Source organism: Ursus arctos, chromosome X (assembly GCF_023065955.2).
Source record: "Ursus arctos isolate Adak ecotype North America chromosome X, UrsArc2.0, whole genome shotgun sequence".
Taxonomy (NCBI): domain Eukaryota; kingdom Metazoa; phylum Chordata; class Mammalia; order Carnivora; family Ursidae; genus Ursus; species Ursus arctos.
In genome coordinates this window covers 49,086,511-49,112,263 of record NC_079873.1, presented here as the reverse complement: position 1 = coordinate 49,112,263, position 25,753 = coordinate 49,086,511, and the positions used below count along the sequence as shown (strand labels likewise).

General features: G+C 39.1%; 1 protein-coding gene across 4 annotated transcripts in view; it reads left to right on the top strand.

Moving 5' to 3' along the window:
* ARHGEF9 (Cdc42 guanine nucleotide exchange factor 9) overlaps positions 1-25,753 on the top strand; it is a 427,917-nt gene that overhangs the window by 77,498 nt on the left and 324,666 nt on the right. For 3 of the 4 annotated variants that reach the window (XM_048213365.2, XM_057312109.1, XM_048213367.2), the window contains one exon: positions 3,118-3,212. In XM_048213365.2, the coding sequence (XP_048069322.1) occupies positions 3,118-3,212 (95 nt within the window). Of the gene's footprint in view, positions 1-1,122; positions 1,204-3,117; positions 3,213-25,753 lie in introns of all 4 variants that reach the window. The other variant, XM_057312111.1, reaches the window with a different exon arrangement.

Below are 25,753 nucleotides of genomic sequence, written 5' to 3'. Positions count from 1 at the left end.
AGGAACCAGTCCCGTAGTCCCCATCCCCCGTGAGGTCATCATAAGCCCTCCCTCTCTTGCATCTTGCCTGGACTTACTCTCTGTGGATCCCAGATCTTTCCTTTCCTTCACTGACCATAGACATGGAAAGCTCCTCAAGGTTCAAGGCAGCTTCATTTGTCCCACTCAAAACCTAGAGGCTTCCCCGGTCTTAAATGTTGGAATGACAAGCCTTAGTTCCATTTAAGCTCACCTGAACTGGAATTGCCAACCACCTTCTTCCTCCCAGGGAGACTAGGTGCTGGGCACAAACTAAGTCATCAAAGCAGCAGCAGATGCTTGCCATATTTTGTAAGTCCTCTGCCTTGGGAATAAGGTACTTTCTCACAACTCCCTGGGAGATCAGGCCAGGGAGTGTAATGCAGGTTATCTGGTCACAGCTGTTCCTCTCCTCCCTCCCTCTTAGGAAGTGATCCCAACCTTTGGAAATTCAGAGGCTTTTTTTAGCAGCTGTTAACCACTTCACTACCAGTGTATCAACACGCACCCCCCACTAGCCCCCTGATTGTTAGGAACAGATGAAAGCCCCTTGGGGAAAGGCCTGGCAAAGCTAGGGTTAATACCTACCTTGTGGAATGCTCTGGGGTTATTTATAAATAACCCCATGGGTTTGAAAATGTACCCCTGAGATTGGCACAGGTCCTACCATCACCTCAGCAGCCACTCTCACCTCTGGGATAAAAGTGGCTCCCACATTATGGCTCTGCTTCTCAAGTTCCTGAACAAACACTTGGTCTAAAGATATCACTAGGAAGGAGGATGACATCAGAATCCCATTTCAGAAGCCAGTTGTCATTTTACTCCTCTTATATCCCCTGACTCTGCTGGCAATGGGAAGGATCCCATTCCCGTTATGTTTAGTGCCTTTTTTTTTTTTACCTTTATCTTGCTCAGAGTCTGAAAGATTCAGTTTGTTTTCTAGTGCTCAGTCTCTGTCCTTCCATCTTCCACCACATATACATCTACCAGTTTCTCCCTCTCAGCTTCTAATCTGAAGGCTCCCAGGACAAACCAGTATAGTGGACACAGGATCAACTTTGGAGTTGGACAGACCCAAGTTCAAATTCTTATTCTGCCACCTAGGGCAAGTTGCATAACCTCTCTGAGCCTATTTGCCCATCTGAAGAATGAGATGCGGGATGACATTTGACTCATGGGATCATTGTGAGTATGGAGTGACATAGAGTCTATGAATGTCCCTGCCACAGTTCCTGGAATGCAGGGGTGCTCAGTCATGGGATATTCCTTCTCTCCACTGCCTTTTACCAATTCTATATGCCCAGGGACTTACCCAAACACACACATATACACCACCGTGGGATTCAACCTAAATATGCCCTAGTACATGAACTACTTCCTCTCATTCATTATTCACTCACTCACTCACTCACTCACTCACTCACTCACTCACTCAACAAACATTTCTTGAACAGAATCAGAAAGGCAGTGAAGTTTGCCTTCTGATAGCCTGGTGTGCTGGAAAGGACAATAGTTTTGAAGTGAAACATACCTGGATTTGAATCTTGGCTCTGTCATTTACTGGCTATGTGACCTGGAATAAGTCATTTTACCACTTTGAGACTCAGTTTTCTTATCTGCAATATTAGGGTAATAATTTGAACATTGGAGGGAATACTTTAAGGCTCAAAAGGGCTAAAAAACATAAAAATACTTTATTGTTTCTGCGTTGCTATACTACTAAATGGGAATGATAATGGGCAATAAAAACAGCCCAGTTAGAGATAAGAAATACATCTTATACCTATCCAAGGCCTTTAATAGTTGATAGTCCGTAAATAACTGTTGATACCAATATAAGAACTCAAGATTTAAAAAAAAAAAAAAGAACTCAAGATTTACTTTCCAAATTAGGTAGAGGGGTTCTTCTACTAAAAGGATCAGACTCCCATAAGCAGCCCCACTGCAGGCATACCCACATGCATATAACTCTACATATTGCTGAGCTCTGTTCAAACCACTTGAAGCTTGGCTGTCTCAGAGGCCTATTTTGACAGTGATATTCAGATCATTTCCCACTGAGGCCCTGTTTTACCCAGTAGGGGTAGCTCTGGGTTGGTGTTAGTCTAAAGGGTACAGCTAGACAAACCTAACACCACTTGAATGAATGGCCCTGGAGTAGATGGAAGCAATCTTAGGCAAGACACTGTCTTCTGAGCAGGTAAGAAGACACTGATATATCTTTACCCATTATTTGAGTATTTCTGCAGTGATGGTATCATTTAACCATGTTTGATATCTGAACTGGGTTGTCAGAAGACCTGTGTCCTGTTGCTGGGTTTCTGTATGTAATTATGTATGGTCAATTTTAATCATTCTCCTTTGGTGAGCCTCACTATCCTCATCTTGGAAATGGGGACAGTGTTGTTTGGCTGTTCTGAGATTTCACAGATTTCTATTCTGATTTCACTTCTTAATTGGGTCTGATTTAGATATGTACTTGGTTCCTCCTTTTACTCCTTGTTTTTTTTTTCTTTCTTTTCTTTTTCTTTTTTCTTTCTTTCTTTCTTTCTTTCTTTCTTTCTTTCTTTCTTTCTTTTTTTTTTTTTTGACACATCAACTGCTCACATTTCCTCTTAACAGGTGGGTTACAGAAAGGTATGAAAATTTACAACTGTTTATGTTACTCTTAGTAAGTGTTGGGAGAGGCAAGAAATTAGACCTGATGGTGGAAACAAGGTTTTGACAATATTTGTATATTTTAATTAACCAAGATCTCCATACCACATAAGACTTCAAGTACTAAAGAATTGTGCAGACCTGGAATTCTTACTTTGTAATTCCAGACAAGAGCCTAAGGTTCCTCTGTTCCCAAGATATTCCCTGTTCAATGTAAAAAACTTCAGGGTACTTCAGATACTGGTTTTGGATTTTTTTCTTGACTAATTTCAACCCAGTTTTTCCCCATCACTGGTATCATGTGAACCTAATCTTTCCTCCCATTCTCCAACCATTTCAATCCTGGTGGCTCTGAAATATGGACCAAGGTGACCAGGAGTCAGACCTCTCTAAAAGGAGCTGAAGTCTGGACCTAACATAAAAGGTATTCTCTCACCATAGGTAACTTGGACCAGGGCTCCAAGACACTAGAAACCTACAGGAACACTGATGGATACTGGAAACCCCAGGGACCAAGATACAAGCAAGTTAATGAAGTAAGACCTCTTTCTTAGTTTCATTAGAACTTGCCAGGCCTCTAGGACCATTTATTTCCCCTAAGCTTTCCTTTTCCTAGACATATTTCAAGTGTTGGAGCTTCCAACATGAGGAATGGAAACTATTTTAAAAATGGGTTTCTGGGCTATTTTATGGCTCCATAAAAGTTGGGAGCATTAACCTTTTTTCCTTGAGGTTAATTTTTCTGAGATAAATCAAGGACTTTTTGTGGCTTTCATGCAGCCTACTGCTGCTGTTGTCTTTAGCTGCCTTTCCCAGAGCAGATGGGGGAGCTGTGAGATTTCAAACCCTGGGTACTTTGGTTTGCTTTTATTACATTCTTTGCATTCATTATCAACTTCAGTGCTAACCAGTGGCATATTTATAGGCATTTCCTTGGATAAAATGTTTCATAAATGCAGATATAATAGCTGGTGTTTAGGAATACAGTATTAGCAGGCTTGTGTACCTCTAGGTCTTTCTATCCGTGTCTGTTGAGTATTTATGTGAACCTTTGTTTTTTTAAAAATTTTATTTAAATTCAATTAATTAGCATATAGTGTATTATTAGTTTTCAAAGTAGAGTTCAGGGATTCATCAGTTGCATATAACACCCAGTGATCATTACATCACGTGTCCTCCTTAATGTCCATCCCCCAGTTACCCCATCCCCCTACCCACCTCCCATCCAGCAACCCTCAGTGTGTTTCCTATAGTTAAGAGTCTCTTATGGTTTGTCTCCCTCTCTGATTTTATCTTATTCCCCTGCCCTTCCCCTATGTTCATATGTTTTGTTTCTTAAATACCACGTGTGAGTGAAATCATATAATTGTCTTTCTCTGACTTATTTCGCTTAGCATAATACCCTCTAGTTCCATCCACGTCATTGCAAATGGTAAGATTTCAATTTTTTGATGGCTGAGTAATATTCCAGTGTGTGTGTGTGTGTGTGTGTGTGTGTGTGTGCGCATCACATCTTCTTTATCCTTTCATCTGTTGGTGAACATCTGGGCTCTTTCCATAGTTTGGCAATCAACATTTTTCATGGAACTGGGACAAATAATCCTAAAATTTGTATGGAATTATGTGGAACTTTACAAGTGTACCTTTCTTGCTATATCTCTGAGTTTGTGGATGCCTGTCCACATATGCCTATATATGCATGTTTGCCCATCTATATGACTGTTAAACTACTTTGATGCATTACAAGTGCCCCTGAGCACCATGAGACTACAATGTGAGTTTTTTTAACTTGACTCTCTGCTTGTGTGTGCCTGTGTGTGTACACACACACACACACACACACACACACACACATCCTTTTGTCCGGGTATATCTTTGGGTGTTTTAATATCTGGTGCTTTTTTTGTATATGTTTGAATCTAATGAGCCTGTCCATTTGCATCTTTTTGCTTGAGGGTGTATACAAATGCCTGCCTTCCAGTGTGTCTTTGTATCTTCATGAGACTGTCTATCTGGGAGCAAGTGTGCTTGGACATATAAGGGTATAGCTCTATGGCAAAACCCTGGTGAGCAATGAAAGCTGAGAATGTAACTCCAAGGGATATCTGGCCTAGTAGCTTAACTTTCACAACTACCACCCACACTCTTGAATGTTGCCACTCAGAAATGGGTTTGTAGTCATAGCAGTTCAAGCTTGTTTCATGAAAACTATCACTTAGAAACACTTGGCCAGGGAGATGTGTTATGAAGTTGAGTTACCTTGGTTTGTTTTGTTTTGAGTTTGAGAGCTGACCCGATCCACATTCCATATTTCAACTTGGGGAAGATTGTAGGATATCTGTAGTAAATCTTAAAGGAAATAGATCTAACCATATTCTGCCTCTGCCACCCACACTATCTGTTATCTTCTCTACAGTCCCAGCTTGGCTGGCCTTGACCTTGGGAAACAGAACCAGCTGATGGTCTCAAACAGAAAAACATGCTATGATGGTGGCAAGTTAGGAAGCTCTGATGGGGATACACTGGAGGCAAAACCAATGTCCAGGCCCCCATTTTTCTGAAGGAAAAATGTTGTTGGCTCCCATTCAGTGTGTTTTCTTTTCCCTTCTGCAAACTTTGTGTGTCACCAGTCAAGAAGCCAGCCAAACTTTCTCGCATAAGTTAAAAGTAAACAGGCACTTATTGCATGGTGCACTGGGTGTTATACGCAACTAATGAATCATCGAACTTTACATCAAAAACCAGGGATGTACTGTATGGTGACTAACAAAATATAATAAAAATATTATTATAATAAAAAAATAAATAAAAGTAGACAGCCTCTTTTTCCCAAGTCTAGGCTGAGAAAAAATTTTCCAATGGCAAATTATTAATCAACTGATGAGCTCTCTTAGAGGAGTTGGTGAGAGTGAGCTTTGTTGTTCAGGATCGATTCTATTTCCCTTGACTTTGGGTTCTAGGCATTCATCTCTGGATTTGGTTAAATTTTTCTGTACAGAGTACAGATTCTGATCACAATAATGTAAGTGTTGAACTTTTTTAAGTGCAGCCATATATGTTATCTCATTGGAGACTTGTACCCTGGGAGGCCAAGACAGGTATTGCTGTCTTTATTTAACAGAGTCAGAGAATACCTTAGAGAAGTTAAAAAAAAAAAACTTGTTTAACATCACTTAGTTAACTATCGACAAAACCAGAATTGAGAGTTCTGTATTATCGGGTCTGTGTTCTTCTTACTACATCTAACTGGATTACCTTCATGGTCTTGGAATTTAAAGCTCTTTTGTTCCTGAGAATACAGACCATTTTTGATCAACTTCATAACTATATAATTTGCATATAATAAAATTCACCAAGTTTAAGTCTACAATTTGTTGTATTTTAACAAATATGTATAGTCATGTAACCACCAAAACAATCATGATATAGAGCATATTCATCACTCCAAAAAGGTCCCCCATGTCTATTTATAGACAGTTCTGTCTCCCCACCCTCCTGGCAACCACTAATCTTCTATCTCTACAATTTTACCAGAACGTTGAAACTGAATGGGAAGAAATCAGAGAGGGAGACAAACCATGAGAGACTCAACTCCAGGAAATAAACTGAGGGTTACAGAAGGGAAGGGGGTGGGGAGATGGGGTAATCAGGTGATGGGTATTAAGGAGGGCATGTGTTCTGATGAGCACTGGGTGTTATACACAACTAATGAATCATTGAACACTACATCAAAAACAAATGATGTACTATATGTTGGCTAATTGAACATAATAATAAAAAATTTAAAAGATTTAAAATTTAAAAAAAGAATGTTAAAATTGGCAATAACTAGCTTATCTTCAAAAAGTTGTGAGGACAGTAATGATCCCTGTTCTAAATCTTGCAAACTTACGGGAAGTGAAATTATTTTCTTTAAGCCATTTCTTTATTCATTTAGAAAACAGAGACTGTGTTCCAAAAGCTGAGCTGGGTGCTGAGATACACAATTTAAAAAGAAATCTGTGCTAGCAAGAAGTTCACAGTCTCATCAGGGAAAGAAAAACAAAAACAAAAACAAACAAGCAAAGAAAACAAACCAATGAGGAATCAGAGCAATGCCTGAGAAAAAAAAACTTGCACTTAGGTTTATAGAAGAACTGCTTAATTCTGTTTGAAGAAAACAAAGAAACAGAATGGCTTCTGAATCCCAGAAGAGGTGTTCTTTTTTTTTCAGTTTTTATTTAAATTCCAGTTTTATAGAAGAACTGCTTAATTCTGTTTGAAGAAAACAAAGAAACAGAATGGCTTCTGAATCCCAGAAGAGGTGTTCTTTTTTTTTCAGTTTTTATTTAAATTCCAGTTAGTTAACATACAGTGTAATATTAGTTTCAGGTATACAATGTAGTGATTCAGCACTTCCATACAACACCCAGTGCTCTTCACAACAAGAGCACTCCTTAATCCCCATCATCTATATAACCCATCCCCCCATCACTGTCTCCTCTGGTAACCATGTTTGTTCTCTATATTTAAGAGTCTGTTTCTTGGGGTACCTGGGTGGCTCAGTCATTAAGCGTCTGCCTTCGGCTCAGGGCGTGATCCTGGTGTTTTGGGATCGAGCCCCACATCGGTCTCCTCTGCTGGGAGCCTGCTTCTTCCTCTCCCACTCCCCCTGCTTGTGTTCCCTCTCTCGCTGGCTATCTCTCTCTCTGTCAAATAAATAAATAAAATCTTTAAAAAATAATAAGAGTCTGTTTCTTGGTTGGTGGCTCTCTCTCTCTTTCTTTTTTTTCCCCCTTTTCTTCATTTGTTTGGTTTCTTAATTCCATATACAAGAGAAACCATATGGTATTTGTCTTTCTCTGACTGACTTATTTTACCTAGCATAATACTCCAGCTCCATCCAAGTCCTTACAAATGACAAGATGCCATTCTATTTTATGACTGATATTCCATTGTATACATATACAAGCACTCATTTATCCATTCACGAGTCAATGGACACTTGGGCTCTTTCCATAATTTGGCTAAGGTAATAATGCTGCAACAAACATCAGGATGCATATATCCCTTTGAATTAGTTTTTTGTATACTTTGGGCAAAAGTCTTGGTGGTGCAATTGCTGGATTGTAGGGTAATTCTATTTTAAACTTTTTGAGGATCCTCCATACTATTTTCCAGAAAGGCTGCACCAGTTTGCTTTCCCACCAACTGCGCAAGAAGGTTTCCCTTTCTCCAATCCTTGCCAACACCTGTTGTTTCTTCTGTTGTTGATTTTAGCCATTCTGACAAGCTTGAGATGATATCCCATTTTAGTTTTGATTTGCATTTCAGTCACGATCAGTGATGCTGAGCATCTTTTCATGTGTCTGTTAGCCATTTGTATGTCCTCTTTGGAAAAATGTCTATTTGTGTCTTCTGCCCATTTTTAAATTAGATTATTCATTTTTTGAATGTTGAGTTTTATAAGTTCTTTAAGATATTTTGGATACTAATCCTTTATCAGATATATCATTTGGAAATATCTTCTCCCATTCAGTAGGTTGCATTTAGTATTGTTGATTGTTCCCTTCACTGTGCAGAAGCTTTTTATTTTGATGTAGTGCCAATAGTTTACTTTTGGTTTTGTTTCCTTGCCACAGGAGACATATCTAGAAGGAAGTGCTGTGGCCAATGTCAAAGAAGTTACTGCCTGTGTTCTCTTCTAGGATTTTGATGGTTTCCTGTCTCACATTTAGGTCTTTTATCCGTTCTGAATTTATTTTTGTATGTGGTGTAAGAAAGTGGTCCAGTTTCACTCTTCTGCCTGTTGCTGTCCAGTTTTCCCAATACCATTTGTTGAAGAGACTGTCTTTTTCCTGTTGGATATTCTTTCCCGCTTTGTTGAAAATTAATTGACCATAGAGTTATGTGTTCATTTCTGGGTTTTCTATTCTGTTCCATTAATCTATGTGTCTGTTTTTCTACCGGTACAATAATGTCTTGTTCACTACAGCTTCATAATATAACTTCAAGTCTGGAATTGTGATGCCTTCAGCTTTGCATTTCTTTCTCAAGGTTGCTTTGGCTATTAGGGGACGTTTGTGGTTCCAAACACAGTTTAGGAGTGTTTGTTCTAGCTCTGTGAATAATGCTGGTGGTATTTTGATAGGGATTACATTAAATGCATAGATTGCTTTGGGTAGTAGACACATTTTAACAGTATTTGTTCTTCCAATCCATGAGCATGGGATATCTTTCAATTTCTTTTTGTCGTCTTCTCTTTCATCAGTGTTTTATAGTCATCAGAGTACACATCTTTTACCTCTTTGGTTAGTTTATTCCTAGGTATCTTATGGTTTTTGGTGTAATTTTAAATGGGATTAATTCCTTGATTTCTGTTTCTGCTGCTTCATTATTTGTATATACAAATTCAACAGATTTATGTACATTGATTTTGTATCCTGCAATGTTACTGAATTTATTTATCACCTCTAGCAGCTTTTTGGTGGAGTTTTTCATGTTTTCTATATAGAGTATCATGTCATCTGCAAATACTGAAAGTATGGCTTCTTCCTTGCCAATTTGAATGTTTTTTTTAATTTCTTTTTGTTGTCTGATTGCTGTGACTAGGACTTCCAGTACAATGTTGAATAACAGTGGTGAGAGTGAACATCCCTGCCTTGTTCCTGACCATAGAGGAAAAGCCCTCAGTTCTTCCTGATTGAGGATTATATTAGCCATTTTTTGTTATATATATATATATATATATATATTTTTGTTATATATATATATATTTGTTATATATATATATTTGTTACATATATATATTGTTATATATATATTTTGTTATATATATATTTTGTTATATATATATATTTTGTTATATATATATATATATATATATATATATATATATATATATATATATATATATATATATACAGCCTTTATTATGTTGAGGTAGTTTCCTCTAACTATACTTTGTGGAGATATTTTATCATGAATGGATGTTGTACATTGTCAAATGCTTTTTCTGCCTCTGTTGAAATGATCATATGGTTCTTATCCTTCTATTACTGTGGTGTATCACATTGATTGATTTGCAAATATTGAACCACCCTTGCAACCAAGTAATAAATCCCATTTGATCATGGAGCATGAATTTTGTAATGTATTGTTGAATTCAGTTTGAGAGTATTTTATTGAGAGTTTTTGCACCCATGCTTATCAGGAATATTGTCCTGCACGTCTCTTTTTTAGTGGAATCTTTATCTGCTTTTGGTACCAGGGTAATGCTGGCCTCATAGAATGAATTTGGAAGTTTTCCCACCTGCTTTATATTTTTTTAATAGTTTGAGAATAATAGGTTTGAACTCTTTTAATGTTTGGTAGAATTTGCCTGTGAAGCCATTTATTTTAATAATTTTTTCAAAGAATCAGCTCCTGGTTTCATTGATCTGTTCTACTTTTTTTAAGTTACTATATCATTTATTTGTGCTCCAATCTTTATTATTTTACTTCTGTCAGCTTTAGGCTTTGTTTATTGTTCTTTTTCTAGCTCCTTTAAATGCAAGGAAGGTTGAAATTTTTCTTGTTTCTTGAAGTAGGCCTGTATTACTATATACTTCCCTCTTATGACCACTTTTCCTGCATCCCAATGGTTTTGGGCCATCGTGTTTTCACTTTCATTTATTTCCATATATTCTTTTGTATTTCTTTGATTTCTTGGTTGGCCCATTCATTGTTTATTATCATGTTGTTTAACCTCCATGTCTTTTTGGACTTTCCAGATTTTTTCTTGTGGTTGACTTCTATTTTCATAGTGTTGTGGCCAGAAAAGTTGCCTGATGTGACTTCAATCTTTTTATAGTTGTTGAGGCCTATTTTGTGACCTAATATATGATATATTGAGCATATTGTACTATGTGCACTTGAAAATAATTTGTATTCTGCTCTTTTATGATGGAATGTTCTGAATATATCTGTTAAGTCCATCCTTTCCAGTGTGTCATTCAAAGCCATTGTTTACGTGTTGATTTTTTGTTTAGATGATCTGTCCATTGATGTAAGTGAGGTGTTAAAGTCCACTCCTATTATTGTATTATTATCAATTAGTTCCTTTATGTTATTAATTTTGTTTTATATATTTAAGTGTTCCTATTTTGGGTGCATAACTACTTACAATTGTCTTATCTTCCTGTTGGATTGTTCCCATTGTGATTATACAGTGACCTTCTTTGTCTCTTGTTACAGTCTTTTTTTTGTTAAGTCTAATTTGTTTGATATAAATATTGCTATTCCAGCTTTCCTTTGACATCAATCTGTATGGTAAATGTTTCTCCATCCCCTCACTTTCAACGTACAGTTGTCTTTGGGTCTAAAATGAGTTCCTTTTAGGCAGTATATAGATGGGTCTTGTTTTTTTAATCCATTCTGACACCCTGTCTTTTGATTGGAACATTTAGTCCACTTACATTCAAATTAATTGTTGAGATATATTTATTTATTGCCATTTTATTAGTTGTTTTTCCATTGTTCCTGGAAAGTTTCTCTGATCCTTTCTTGATTTTTCACTTTTGGTGTCTGCTTTCCATTTAGAGTCTCCTTTCGTATTTCTTGCAGGATTGGTTTAGTGGTCACAAACTCCTTTAGTTCTTGCTTGTCTGGGAAACTCTTTATCTTTTCTTCTATTCTGAATGATATCCTTGCCGTATAGAGTATTCTTGGCTGCAGATTTTTCCCTTTCAGCATGTTGACTGTATCATGCCACTCCATTCTGGCGTGCCAAATTTCTTTTGAGAAATCTTCAGTTAACCTTATGGTTTTTCCCTTATAAGGTAAGGACTCCTTTTGTTTTGCTGCCTTTAAGATTTTTTCCATTTATCACTATATTTTACCAATTTAATTACAATATGTTTTGGCTTTGGCCTGCTTTTGTGGATTTTGATGGGAGTTGGCTGTGCGTCCTGGATCTTGATGTCTTTTTACTTCCCAGATTAGGGAAGTTTTTAGCTATTATTTCCTACAATAAATTTTCTGCCCTCTTTTCTCTCTCTTCTTTTTCTTGGACTACTATAATATGAATTTTATTACTTTTGATGGAGTCACTGAGTTCCCTAAGTGTATTGTCGTCTTACATAATTCTCCTTTCTCTCTTTTGTTCAGCTTCGTTACTCTCAATTACTTTGTCTTCTAGGTCACTAATTCATTCATCTGCTTTTCCAGCCTGATCTTAATTTCCTCAAGTGAATTTCTTTTATTTTCACTTTCTTCTTTTTTTTAATGATTTTTTATTATATTATGTTAGTCACCATATAGTACATCCCCGGTTTCCAATTAAAGGCTCGATGATTCATTAGTTGCGTATAACACCCAGTGCACCATGCAATACGTGCCCTCCTTACTACCCATCACCGGTCTATCCCATTCCCCCACCCCCCTCCCCTCTGAGGCCCTCAGTTTGTTTCTCATAGTCCATAGTCTCTCATGCTTCATTCCTGCTTCTGATTAACCCCCCTTTCGTTATCCTTTTCTTCCCCTACTGATCATCCTAGTCCTTATGTTCCATAGATGAGAGAAATCATATGATAGTTGTCTTTCTCTGCTTGACTTATTTCACTTAGCATTATCTCCTCCAGTGCCGTCCATGGTGCAGCAAATGGTGAGAATTCGTTCTTTCTGACAGCTGAGTAATATTCCATTGTATATATGGACCACAACTTCTTAATCCAGTCATCTGTTGAAGGGCATCTTGGCTCCTTCCACGATTTAGCTATTGTGGACATTGCTGCTATGAACATTGGGGTGCATATGGCCCTTCTCTTCACTACGTCTGTATCTTTGGGGTAAACACCCAGTAGTGCAATGGCTGGATCATAGGGTAGCTCAATTTTGAACTTTTCAAGGGACCTCCACACTGTTTTCCAGAGTGGCTGTACCAACTTGCATTCCCACCAACAATGTAGGAGGGATCCCCTTTCTCCACATCCTCTCCAACAATTGTTGTCTCTTGCCTTGTCTATTTTTGCCATTCTAACTGGCGTAAGGTGGTATCTCAGTGTGGTTTTGATTTGAATTTACCTGATGGCTAATGATTTTGAACATTTTTTCATGTGTATGTTAGCCGTTTGTATGTCTTCACTGGAAAAGTGTCAGTTCATATCTTCTGCCCATTTTTTGATTTGTTTGTTTCTCGTGTATTGAGTTTGAGAAGTTCTTTGTAGATCTTGGATACGAGTCCTTTATCAGGACTGTCATTTGCAAATATATTCTCACTTTCTGTGGGCTGCCTCTTAGTTTTTTTGACTGTTTCCATGGCTGTGCAGAAGCTTTTTATCTTGATGAAGTCCCATAAGTTCATTTTATCTTTTGTTTCTCTTGCCTATGGGGATGTGTCATGAAAAAGGTTGCTCCGGCTGATGTCATAGAGGTTGCTGCCTATGTTCTCTAGAATTTTGATGGATTCCTGCCTGACATCGAGGTCTTTCATCCATTTAGAGTTTATTTTTGTGTATGGTGTGAGAGAGTGGTCAACTTTCATTCTTTTGCATGTAGCTGTCCAATTTTCCCAGCACCATTTATTGAAGAGACTGTCTTTTTCCCACCGGATGTTTTTTCCTGCTTTATCAAAGATTAGTAGCCCAAAGAGCCAAGGGTCCATTTCTGGGCTCTCTATTATGTTCCATTGGTCTATGTGTCTCTTTTTGTGCCAGTACCATGCTGTCTTTGTGATCACAGCTTTGTAGTACACCTCGAAATCCAGCATTGTGATGCCCCCAGCTTTGTTTTTCCTTTTCAACAGTTCTTTGAAGATTCGGGGCCTTTTCTGTTTCCATACAATTTTAAGGACTATTTGTTCCAGTTCTTTGAAAAATGTCCTCGGTATTTTGATCGGGATAGCATTGAAAGTGTAGATTGCTCTGGGTAGCATGGACATTTTAACTATGTTAATTCTTCCGATCCATGAGCATGGAATATTTTTCCATCTTTTTATGTCTTCCTCAATGTCTTTCAAGAGTGATTTATAGTTTCTAGAATATAGGTCCTTTATGTCTCTGGTTAAGGTAATTCCAAGGTAACGTATGGTTTTTGGTGCTATTGTAAATGGGATGTATTCCCTAATTTCTCTTTCTTCGGTCTCGTTATTCGTGTATAGAAATGCCACTGATTTCTGAGCATTGATTTTGTATCCCGCCACATTACTGAATTGCTCTATAACTTTTAATAGTTTGGGAGTGGCTTCTTTTGGGTTTTCCATATACAGTATCATGTCATCTGTGAAGAGAGACATTTTGACTTTTTCATTGCTGGTTTGAATACCTTTGATCCCTTTTTGTCGTCTGATTGCTGTTGCAAGGACTTCTAGTACTATGTTGAATAATAGTGGAGAGAGTGGGCATTCTTGTCGAGTTCCTGATCTTAAGGGAAAGGCTTCCAGCTTGCCCCATTGAGAATAATATTTGCAGCAGGCTTTTCATAGATGGCTTTTATGAGATTGAGAAATGTGCCATCTATTAATACACTCTGAAGGGTTTTAATCAGGAAAGGATGCTGTATTTTGTCAAATGCTTTTTCGGCATCAATTGAGATGATCTTATGGTTCCTGAGTCTTTTCTTGTTGATATGATGTATCACGCTGATTGATTTGCGAATATTAAACCACGCTTGCATCCCAGGTATGAATCCCACTTGATTGTGATGGATAATCCATTTAATGTACTGTTGGATTCTATTGGCAAGTATCTTGTTGAGGATTTTGTTGTCCATATTCATTAGGGAAATCGGTCTGTAATTCTCCTTTTTGAGGGGGTCATTGCCTGGTTTGGGGATCAAGGTAATATTGGCCTCATAGAATGAGTTTGGTAGCTTTCCTTCTGTTTCTATTTTTTGAAACAGCTTCAGGAGAATAGGTATTATTTCTTCTTTGAATGTTTGGTAGAATTCCCCAGGAAAACCGTCCGGGCCTGGAGTTTTGTTATTTGGAAGGTTTTTTAAAACTGACTCAATTTCTTCATAATTAATTGGACTGTTTAAGAAATCAATTTCTTCCTGTTTCAGTCTTGGTGGTTTATAGGTTTCCAGGAAGGATTCCATCTCTTCCAGATTGCTTAATTTATTGGCATATAGCTGTTGATAAAAGTTTCTAATATTCCTTCTAATTTCAGTGGTGTTCATCGTGACCTCTCCTTTTTCATTCATAATTGTAATAATTTGGGTCCTTTCTCTTTTATCTTCGATAAGTCTTGCCAGTGGTCTGTCAATTTTATTGATTCTCTCAAAGAACTAGCTTCTAGTCCTGTTGATCTGCTCTACTGTACTTCTGGTTTCTGATTGATTGATTGATTTCTGCTCTAATTTTGGTCAACTGCTTCCTCGTGTGTGGATTAGGCCTGTCCCTCTGCTGCTGTTCAAGCTTCTTGAGGTGAGAATATAAAAACTGAATTTTATATTTTTCTATTCTTTTGAGTGAGGCTTGGATGGCTATGTATTTCCCCCTTAGGACTGCCTTTGCAGTATCCCATAGATTATGGACTGTTGTATTTTCATTCTCATTGGTCTCCATAAATTGTTTAAGTTGATTTTTGATTTCCTGGTTTATTGAGTCATTCCTGAGCAGGATGGTTCTTAGTCTCCAAGTGTTTGAGTTTCTTCCAAATTTTTCCTTGTGGTTGAGTTCCAATTTCAGAGCATTGTAGTCTGAGAATATGCAGGGGATAATTTCAATCTTTTGGTATCGGTTGAGACCTGTTTTGTGTCCCAGAACATGGTCTATTCTCGACAATGTTCCATGGGCATTAGAATAGAATGAGTATTCTTTGGTTCCGGGGTGTAGTGTTCTATTTATATCTATGAGGTCCAACTCGTCAAGTATGGCATTCAAAGCCTTTGATTCTTTGCTTAGTTTTTGCCAGGGTGTTCTGTCTATTTTTGATGGTAGAGTGTTGAGGTCCCCTACTATTAACCTATTTTTATCTATATGTCTCTTTATTCTGGTTAAGAGTTGGCTTGTGTATCTTGCTGCTCTCCTGTTGGGGGCATATATATTTATAATTGTCATATCCACTTGTTGAATACTTCCCTTAAGAATAATATAGTGCCCTTCTGCGTCTCTAACTATAGTCTGTAGTTTAAAATCCAATGTATCTGATATGAGAATTGCTACCGCAGCTTTCTTTTGAGGTCCTTTTGCGTGAAAGATGGTACTCCATCCCCTTACTCTCAGTCTGAATGCATCTTTGGGTTCGAAATGAGTCTCTTGTAGACAGCAAATGGATGGGTCATTTCTTTTTATCCAACCTGCAACCCTGTGGCATTTATGGGAGCTTTTAAACCATTTACATTGACACAAAGAACTGAGAGATAGAATTTTAATGATGCCATGTTGCCAGTAAAGTCTTTTTTGTATTCGCTGTGACTTTCTGTTCTGTATCACTCTTGGGGCCTTTTTACCTTTATAGATCCCCCCTAATATCTCCTGTAGGGCTGGTTTCGTGGTTACGAAATTGATTAATGACTGGCGATTCTGAAATGTCTTTATTTCTCCATCAATTCTGAATGACAGCCTTGCTGGATAAAGGATCCTTGGCTGCATGTTTTTCTCTGAAAGAGCTTTAAAAATGCCCCCCCCAACCCTTTCTCTCATTCCAGGTCTGTGTAGACAGGTCTGACGTAATTCTGATGCCTTTGCCTTGGTACGTGAGAAATTTCTTTGCCCTGGCCGCTTTCAATACTGTATCCTTGGATCTAATATTTGCAAATTGCACTATGACGTGACGTGGCATAGGTTTGTCATGGTTGAGCTTGGGAGGGGTCCTCTCTGCCTCTTGGACACGAATGTTTGTTTCCCTTGCTAGATTAGGGAAGTTTTCAGCTACAATTTGTTCAAATATCTCTTCTAGACCTCCGTTTTTCTCCACCCCCTCGGGGATGCCGATGATTCTGACATTGGATCGTTTCACTGAGTCTGTTATCTCCCGTAACCTACATTTGTGGGCATGGATTTTTTTAAGACCAGCTTCTATTTTCGTTTTTTCCTCTATTAACCCATCCTCCAATTCACTAACCCTTTCCTCTGCTTCTGTGACCCTGGCCGTCAGAGCCTCTAGTTTTGCCTGCATTTGGCTCATAGTATTTTTAATTTCTGTCAGATTCACTCTCATTTCTGTCCTTAGGGATTCTATATTCTCAGTAACCTTTTCGTTCATACTTTTATCAATTCTACTCATCATTTTGACCATCATTACTCTGAATTCCATTTCTGATAATTTGGTTACATCCATATCCATTATTTCTGTGGCATAGGCCACAGACTCACTGTCTTTTCTTTGCTGGGCGGGGGGGGGGGGGCTTCTCCTTCTTGTCATTCTGATGAGGAGAGGTTGCGGGGTTGTCCAGAGCCCAAATTATTTACTGGGTCCCAGGCCGTGCCCCTTGTTTTATAGGGATCTTGGGGATGTGGGCTTCTTCTTTTAAGATTTTATTTATTTATATGTGCCAGCGAGCCAACCAGCGAAAGAGGAATCACAAGCAGGGGAGTGCGAGAGGAAGAAGCAGGCTCCCAGCGGAAGAGCCCGATGAGGGACTCCTTTCTGGAACGCCGGGATTACGCCCTAAGCCGGAGACAGGCGCTCAATGACTGCGCCACCCAGGCGCCCCGGGTTGTGGGCTTCTTGATTTTTCAGGCTGCCTTCTGTGTTCTGGTGGAGGGGCCTTCCGCGCCGATACTCAGGCAACCCTGTTTGGGTAGAGTCTCCGTGTCCCCTGTGAGGGGGGATGGGAATGGGCACACTGTGAGCCGGTATTTCCAGGCTTTTGTTCTCTGGTGGCTTTCCCTGGCGGTCTGCTATGCCTCTTCTGAGAGTCAGAGCAGCAGAGGCGAATTTCAGCCTCTGTCACAGAACAGGGGGATTGTGGCCCTTTCTCCACTGATGTTCTGGCCACTGTAACTCCGTTACTGTTGGTGCTGCTCAACCCTGCAGCGTCCCGGGATGTGTGCCCCACACCCGGCGTCCCACCCCTCACTTCCAGGGCCCGCGCGTCTCTCTCTTTTGTGTTTCTAACGCCGCCTGCCGCCTACTGCCCCGCGCACGCTCCCGGAGCTCCTGGTCTCAGTCTGGATCCTGTGAGCACACCAGGATTCCGGAGTTCCATGAGATGCCTGGTGGCGTGCGCTCCCGGCTCACAGGTGTCAGTCTGTTCTCTCGTGGGTGCGAGTCTGCCCGCTCCCCCGTGCAGGTGGCCACCGCTTCCCGGCGCCCGAACGCAACGGCTCCCTCCCCCTTCCGTTTATCTTCCAATATCTGTGCGTGGTTTCAGGGCTCCCCTCTTCGTACCTCAATACTCAGCGCTGGAGATGTTCATTTGTAGAGATCCAGATGTATCTTCCTGTGTCTCAGGCTGATTCCGTGGTTGTTTAGGCTGGTCTGGGACCTATCCAGCTCGACTCAGGGGACCAGCTGAAAAAGGGGTCCCTTACTCCTCCTCCATCTTAACCCCCAAAAAATCGTCAAGTGGATTTCTAATCTCATTTATCGCATGCTTCATCTCTGATCGCATCCTTTTTAGCTCTTTATTTCTGTTATGATGTTCTCACTGATATCTTTTCTTTTTTCTTCTCAAGCCCAGCGAGTATCCTTATGGTTGTTGCTTTACGTTCTCCATCAGGGACATTACTTATGTCTGTTTCACTTAGATCTCTGGCCGTGGCCTTATCTTGTTCTTTCATTTGGGATAAATTCTTCCACCCTGGCATTTTTGTCTATATCTCTGCCTTCTTGTCTGTGTTAGAAAAGCCAGTTATGTCTCCTGTTCCTGAATGTAATGGCCTTATGAAAATGCCATGTATATTACAGGGACTTCAGATTGTGAGGGATTTAGACCTAGGAGTTGATGAATATGTCATGAAATTGTTATGCTACCAGCTCAGCTGTAGTTTGCTATGAACTTTAGAGCTAGATGAACCTCAGTCTCCTGGAAGCTGAAGTCTTCCCTGAAAGGGAAAATTTTCTCACCCAACACTTGCCATGAGGCTCATAAATTGGGTTCTGGAGTCATAAAAGGTTTTCCATCTACAGCTTGGCTAGGATAAGGACCTGAAGGGTGTTTTTCTTTTCCCCGCTGATACCAACCAATTCTATGATTCTCTGACACCAAATGGGTGTCCTACAATTCAGTTGTGACACTAACTACACAGAATTAGCATCAAACTACACAGGTTTAAGATCTCAGTCCCACAAAACTGCTATCACTTTAGAAACAGTCCTAAGTATCAGGTCCCTGAGTTACTCACAATTATGTCCCACTTTGCCATAAATTTTGAGTTTCTCACTACCCACCCATGGTTCAATAATTCACTAGAACACCTCACATAACTCATAAAAGTAATTTACTTACTATTACTGGTTTCTTACAAAGGATACAAATCACGAACAGCCACATGAAAGATATGTAAAGGGCAAGGTATATAGAGAGAGGTGTGGAGCTTCCATGTTCTCTCTAGGCACACTACTCTCCCAGCACCTTGTGTTCACCAACCTGAAAGTTCTGTCAGCCTTATTGTGTAGGGGGGTTGATCATGTCCTAATTGATTGGTCGTTGGTGATTGAAGTCAATCTCAGCCCCTTGCCCCTTCCCAGGGAATCAGGGACTGGGGCTAAAAGTTCCAACACTCTAATTTCATGGTTTGGTCTTTCTGGCAGCTAGCCCCCATCCTGAAGCTACCTAACCCCCAGCTCTTCATTCTGACCTTTACATGTCATCTCATTAACATATAAAAGATACTCTTGTCACTTCTCACGCTTAAGATTCCAAGGGTTTTAGGAGCTCTTGCACCAGGAACCATGGACAAAGACCAAGTATTTATTATTTTTTATTTAAATTCAATTAATTAATATATAGTATATTATTAGTTTCAGAGGTAGAGTTCAGTGACTCATCAGTAGCATACAACACCCAGTGCTCATTACTGCAAGTGCCCTCCTTAATGCCCATCACCCAATAACCCCATCCTCTCACCCACCTCCCCTCCAGCAACTCTTAGTTTGTTTCTTATAGTTAATAGTCTCTTATTGTTTGCCTTCTTCTCTGTTTTCACCTTATTTTGCTTTATCTTCTCTTCCCCATGCTCATCTGTTTTGTTTCTTAAATTCAATAGGGGCGCCTGGGTGGCACAGCGGTTAAGCATCTGCCTTCGGCTCAGGGTGTGATCCTGGCGTTCTGGGATCGAGCCCCACATCAGGCTCCTCCACTGGGAGCCTGCTTCTTCCTCTCCCACTCCCCCTGCTTGTGTTCCCTCTCTCGCTGGCTGTCTCTATCTCTGTCGAATAAATAAATAAAAATCTTTTAAAAAAATAAAATAAAATAAATTCAATATATGAGTAAAATCATATGGTATTTGTCTTTCTCTGACTGATTTATTTTGCTTAGCATAATACCCTCTATACTATAGGACCCAAAGACCTCGTCTGATGGCAATCCATAGAAAAAGTAGTAAATGAAGAGTGAGAAGCCCTGGGCTTTACTAGCCCTGGCCTTGGGTTACTGAAGGCTCTTTTCTCTCCCATCCCTATGTCCCAGTTTCTTCCTCTGGACATAAGAAAGTTGAATTGGGTGCCCTCAGAGGTTCGTTAAGCCTTACCAAAATATGTTCTGGTGACCAAAGAGTCTCTCATAGCTGTCCTCATAAAGCCAGGCTCCACCATTGTCTCGGTTGCTCAGGAAATGGGTGTTACAGGTCCATAGCAACAGCAGCATTGGACAAAGCCAAGTAATCAGAGATGTGCTTTTCCTTCTGCCCCACCTAGTCCCACCAGGATGAGGTTAGTGAAGCATTTGCCCTAGGCACAAAATTTAAGGAATCATTTAAAAAAGCCTCATTGATCAGGATCAATAATATTTTAATACAATATTTTTAAAAATTGAAATTAACGTAAAAATCCACATTAAACAAAGTATTAAAATTTTAAGTAAAGACAGGATCAGCATTACCGATTTTTCCCTTTTCCTTAGGTTCCAAGACTTGGCACAACACCGCTCAACCCCCTCTCAATTCTCCCCAGTAAACAAATATACATCACCTAGGGATCCAAAATGAGGCTGTATTTCTGTTATGATAGTTGAATTTGGGCCTGCTAAGTGATGAGTACATAACAAGAGCATAATGGTTAAGAGTAGAGCCTCTGGAGCTAGAAAGTGTGCATATGAAATCTAAGGCTGCTACTTATTACATGTGTGACCTTGGACAAGTTATTTAACCATTATGTGTCTCAGTTTCCTCTTCTATAAAATAGGAATAATGATACTACCAACTGCTCAGGGCTGTTCTGATGTGTGTTTTTTTTTTTAAGTGTTGTCAGATTTATTAATCTTTTATTTCAGGCTTTCTGGGTTTGTTGTAAATCAGAGAAAGGCCTTTCCAATTGTGAGATTCTTTCTTTTATAATAATATTTTTTATTATATTATGATAGTCACCATACAGTACATCCTTGGTTTTTGATGTAAAGTTCGATGATTCATCAGTTGCGTATAACACCCAGTGCACCATGCACTGATGGTTAAATTAATAAATATACATTAATATCCAAGCAAGGGATCTGGCATGTTGTTTGTACTGAACATTTGCTCTTGTTATATTTAGGAAGAATTTAGTTTAGAATATCTTAAAGATTAGTAGTGATACAGCAATAAATGACTGGAGCAGATTATTGGGGCATTTTTTCCTGCTGCTCTATAAAAGCTCTGCAGGGATTTGAATAAAGTGTTGCTTGAGGCAGAGAAAGTACATGACTTCTTAAAGTTGTTTCCATTTACTACGATGCCTATGACAAAATAGGTTTCAAATTTGGTTGAGTGCCACTATTTTTATTGATCTATCCAAACTACCCCAAAAGTGCTGAACTGTTTGATGAACTATTTCCTACACTTTGGCTTCAAGATCACACTAAGCATCATAGCCAATGGAACTTCCTTGAGATTCTAGAAGAGTTCCATGATCCACTATCTCCTTAGGCTATGAGGTGAATGGGGCATTGCCCAAATGTAGAACTCTCTGAAGCTAAAGACTAAGCATAAGATTGATTGATTACTTTATTTTCATCTACTTAGTAAGCATTGGTTGAGTGTCTTCTTTGTTCCAGGTCCTGTGCTAAAGCCCTCAAGATACGGGGAAGAGTCAGACCCAGGCCCTGACTAAAAGGGGCTTCTTTTCTACTAGGGGGAAGAAACATGGTCTCTTCTAACTTGAAATAAGATCCCTTTTCCCATTCTGTATTAGTCAAAGTTCCCCAAAGAAAAAGAACCTATGCATATTTGTGTGCATGCATATATACACATGAATATAAAGAGATTTATTATAAAGAATTGGTTCACATGATTGTGGAGGCTGTCAAGTACAATTTGCAGAATAGGCCAGTAGGCTATAGACCCAGTGTGCAAGGCAAAGTTCCAGTTATAAGGCCATCAAAGAGGAAGAGGAAGATATGGGCTGGAAGATGACAGAATAGGATGACCCTAAGCTCACCTCTTCCCATGGATAAAACTAGATAACATTCACATCAGTGTGACTAACCCAAAAAATAACCTGAACACTGATAGAAGAAACTTGACAACTAAATGTAAAGAGGCCATATTGAAGAGGTTAGGAAGGGTGGACATGCAGTGGAGAGTTAAAAGGGACCAGTGGGACTGTCCATGGGAGGGAAGCACCTACAGGTGTGGAGATGGGAGAGAAAGAGATTATCACATCAGGAAGCTCACACAAGGAAGAAAAATCCCCATAATATTTGGCTTTGAAGTCCAGAGGGGTAGAATTTCATGAGTTCCTAAAACCAGCTGAACTAAAAACCTGGAATTTTAAAAATCAGTGGGATCAGCTCTGGGAGACCCAGAAGGGCAAGAAGAAACTGAGACCTTCCCTTAAAGAGACATCACAAGTAGCTCCTGGAGATACAGCATAGAAGCATCAGTTTGAAAAATGCCTGGGGTATACAGGAGGGAGAGTTGTTTACTAATCTCAGAGCATGTCCTAGAGGGACAGACATCCGTGGGAGACTACTCCAGGAACAAAGAATCTCGCAGGTGCTATTTATCTATCCCAGGCTCCAGCATAAACAGAGCTACCTACAGGAACCAGTGCAGCACTGACACTACCTAACTTGCTAGCAGCATGCCCAGCACCCCCCCACACACACACAAGCTTTGGTGGATCTGCCTTCTATAGCTAGACCTGTCTTAGTTCTGGCACTGCAAATCCCCTCCCCCAGAAGACCAATGTAAACCCTGTTAACACTGTGCATCCCAACCCTGCACACACAGGAGATCCACCACCTTCAATATGCTCTTGGCCAAAGTCCATCCAAAGTGGTGCCATAAGCCTGGGAGTGTGCAAACATCCCAGACAGGGGCCAACACTACTACAAAGTGAATTATGCTCTAGGGAGAGGGGGAGACAATGACACACACACACAAGTCATACTGGATCTAGCAGTGGGCTGGGGGCACATAGCTGGTCTGACTGCCAGCCCACCCACCAATGAAAGTTTCTCAGGGGACAACACAGGGAAAGTGTCCTGTACTTCGTTGTTACTGCATGTCTGACAAATGCCTGGTCTGATGCAATTCAAGACCAAAGCAGCCCCAAACTGGCCCAGTAATACCACAGGGAGCAAACACTGCCCACAACAGGCAAACAGCCACTGCAGATGATAGGACTGAAGGAAAATGTGGCTTAACCACAACAGCAAGTGCCAGGTTCTGGTGAACAAGGGACACTACATAACAGGGGACTACAGGACTTCCTCATAAAGAGGCTACTTTCAAGAGCAAGAGACATAGCTGATATTTCTAATACATAAATAGACAAAGAGACTAAGGTAAAATGAGGAGTCAGAGGAATATATCCCAAATGAAAGAACAGGACAAAGTCACAGCAAGAGATCTAAGCAAAACAGAGATAAGTAATATACCTGATAGAGAATTTAATAATCATAAAGATACTTACTGGACATAAGAAAACAATAGAGGACATCAGTGAAACCCTTAACAAACATAAAAAGGAACTTAGTGATAAAAAGCACAGTGAATGAAATTAAAAATACACTAGATGGAATACATTGTAGACTAGAAGAAGCAGAAGAACAAATCAGTGACTAGAGGACAGAGTAATGGAAAGTAATCAAGATAAACAAATGACAGAAAAAAGTATGCAAAATGAAAATAGTCTTAAGGAACTCAGTGACAACATCAGGCATAATATAATTCACATTACAGGGAACCCAGATGGAGAAGAGAGAGAAAAGGGGGCAGAAAATGTATTTGAACAAGTAATAGCTGAAAACTTCCCTAATCTGGGAGAGGAAACAGAAATCCAGATTCAGGAGGCACAGAGATCCTCACAAAATCAACCCAAAGAAGGCTACAAGACACATAATAGTTCAAATGTCAAAAAGAGGCGATAGAGACTTTTTAAAGGAGCAGGAGAAAAGAAAAAAAACAGTTACATACATACAAAGGAAACCTCATTAGATTATCAGCAGACTTTTCAGAAGAAACTTTGCAGGACAGAAGAGGGTGACATGATATATTCAAAGTGCTGAAAGGAAAAAAATCTGCAGCCAAGAATACTCTATCCAGCAAAGCTATCACTCAGAATACAAGAATAAATAGTTTTCCAGACAAAAAAAGAAAAAGAAAAGAAAAGTTAGAGGAATTCATGACCACTAAACCAGGCCTAAAAGAAATGTTAAAGGGGACACTGAGTGGAAAGGAAAGACCATAAGTAAGAGTAAGAAAAGTAGGAAGCACAAAAGAAGTAAAAGTAAATGTGTCCATAAAAATCAGTCAAGGGACTCACAAAATAAAGGAATGCAAAATATGACACCATACACCTAAATCATGAGAAAGAAGAGTAAAGAGTGGATTCAAACTCAAGCAACCATAAACTTCATATGGACTGCTATATGCAGAAGATGTTATATACAAACCTAATGATAACCACAAGTTAAAAAAACAGTAATATATATGCAAAAATTAAGAGAAAGGAATCTATATATATTGCTGAAGAAAACCAACTAATCATGAGAGACGAGAGCAAAGGAAAAAAAGGAACAGACAAGAACACAAAAAGAACCGTAAAATAAGTAACAAAATGGCAATAAATACATACCTATAAATAATTACTTTGAATGTAAATGGACTAAACACTTCAGTCAAAAGACATAGGATGACAAAATAGATTTAAAAAACAAGACCTATGTATATGCTGCCTACAAATGATTCATTTCAGACTTAGAGACATATGGAGATTGAAAGTGAGGGGATAAAGAAGTATTTATCATGCAAATGTATGTGAAAAGAAAGCCAGGGTAGCAATACTTATATTGTACAAAATAGACTTTAAAACAAACACTGTATCAAGAGACAAAGAAGGACACTATATAATCATGACAGAAAAATCCAACAAGAAGATATAACAATTGTAAATATTTATGTACCCAATATAGGAGCACCCAAACACATACAGTAGTTAATAACAAACATAAAGGAACTAATTGATAGTAATGCAATAATAGTAAGGGAAGTTAACATTCCATTTACATCAATGGACAGATCATCAAAACAGAAAATAAAAAAGGAAACAGTGCTTCTGTGTGACACACAGAGCCCAACAGATATAACAGATATATTCAGATCATTCCATCCTAAACCAGCAAAATACACATTCTTTTCAAGTGCACAAGGAACATTCTCCAGATTAGATAACAAATTAGGACACAAAAAACATCTCAACAAATTAAAAAGATTGAAGTCATACCATGTATTTTGTTTGACCACACGATGAAACTAGAAATGAAACACACACACACACACACACACGCACACACTGGGAAGACCACAAATACATAATGATTTAATAATATGCTATGAAGCAGTGACTACATAGAGCAAGAAATCAAAGAGGAAATATATTTTCTTTGTTTATTTTTTATTATGTTGTGTTAGTCACCATAGAGTACATCCTTAGTTTGTGATGTAATGTTCCATGATTCATTATTTGCATATAACACCCAGTGCACCATGCAATATGTGCCCTCCTTAATACCCATCACTGGCCTATCACAT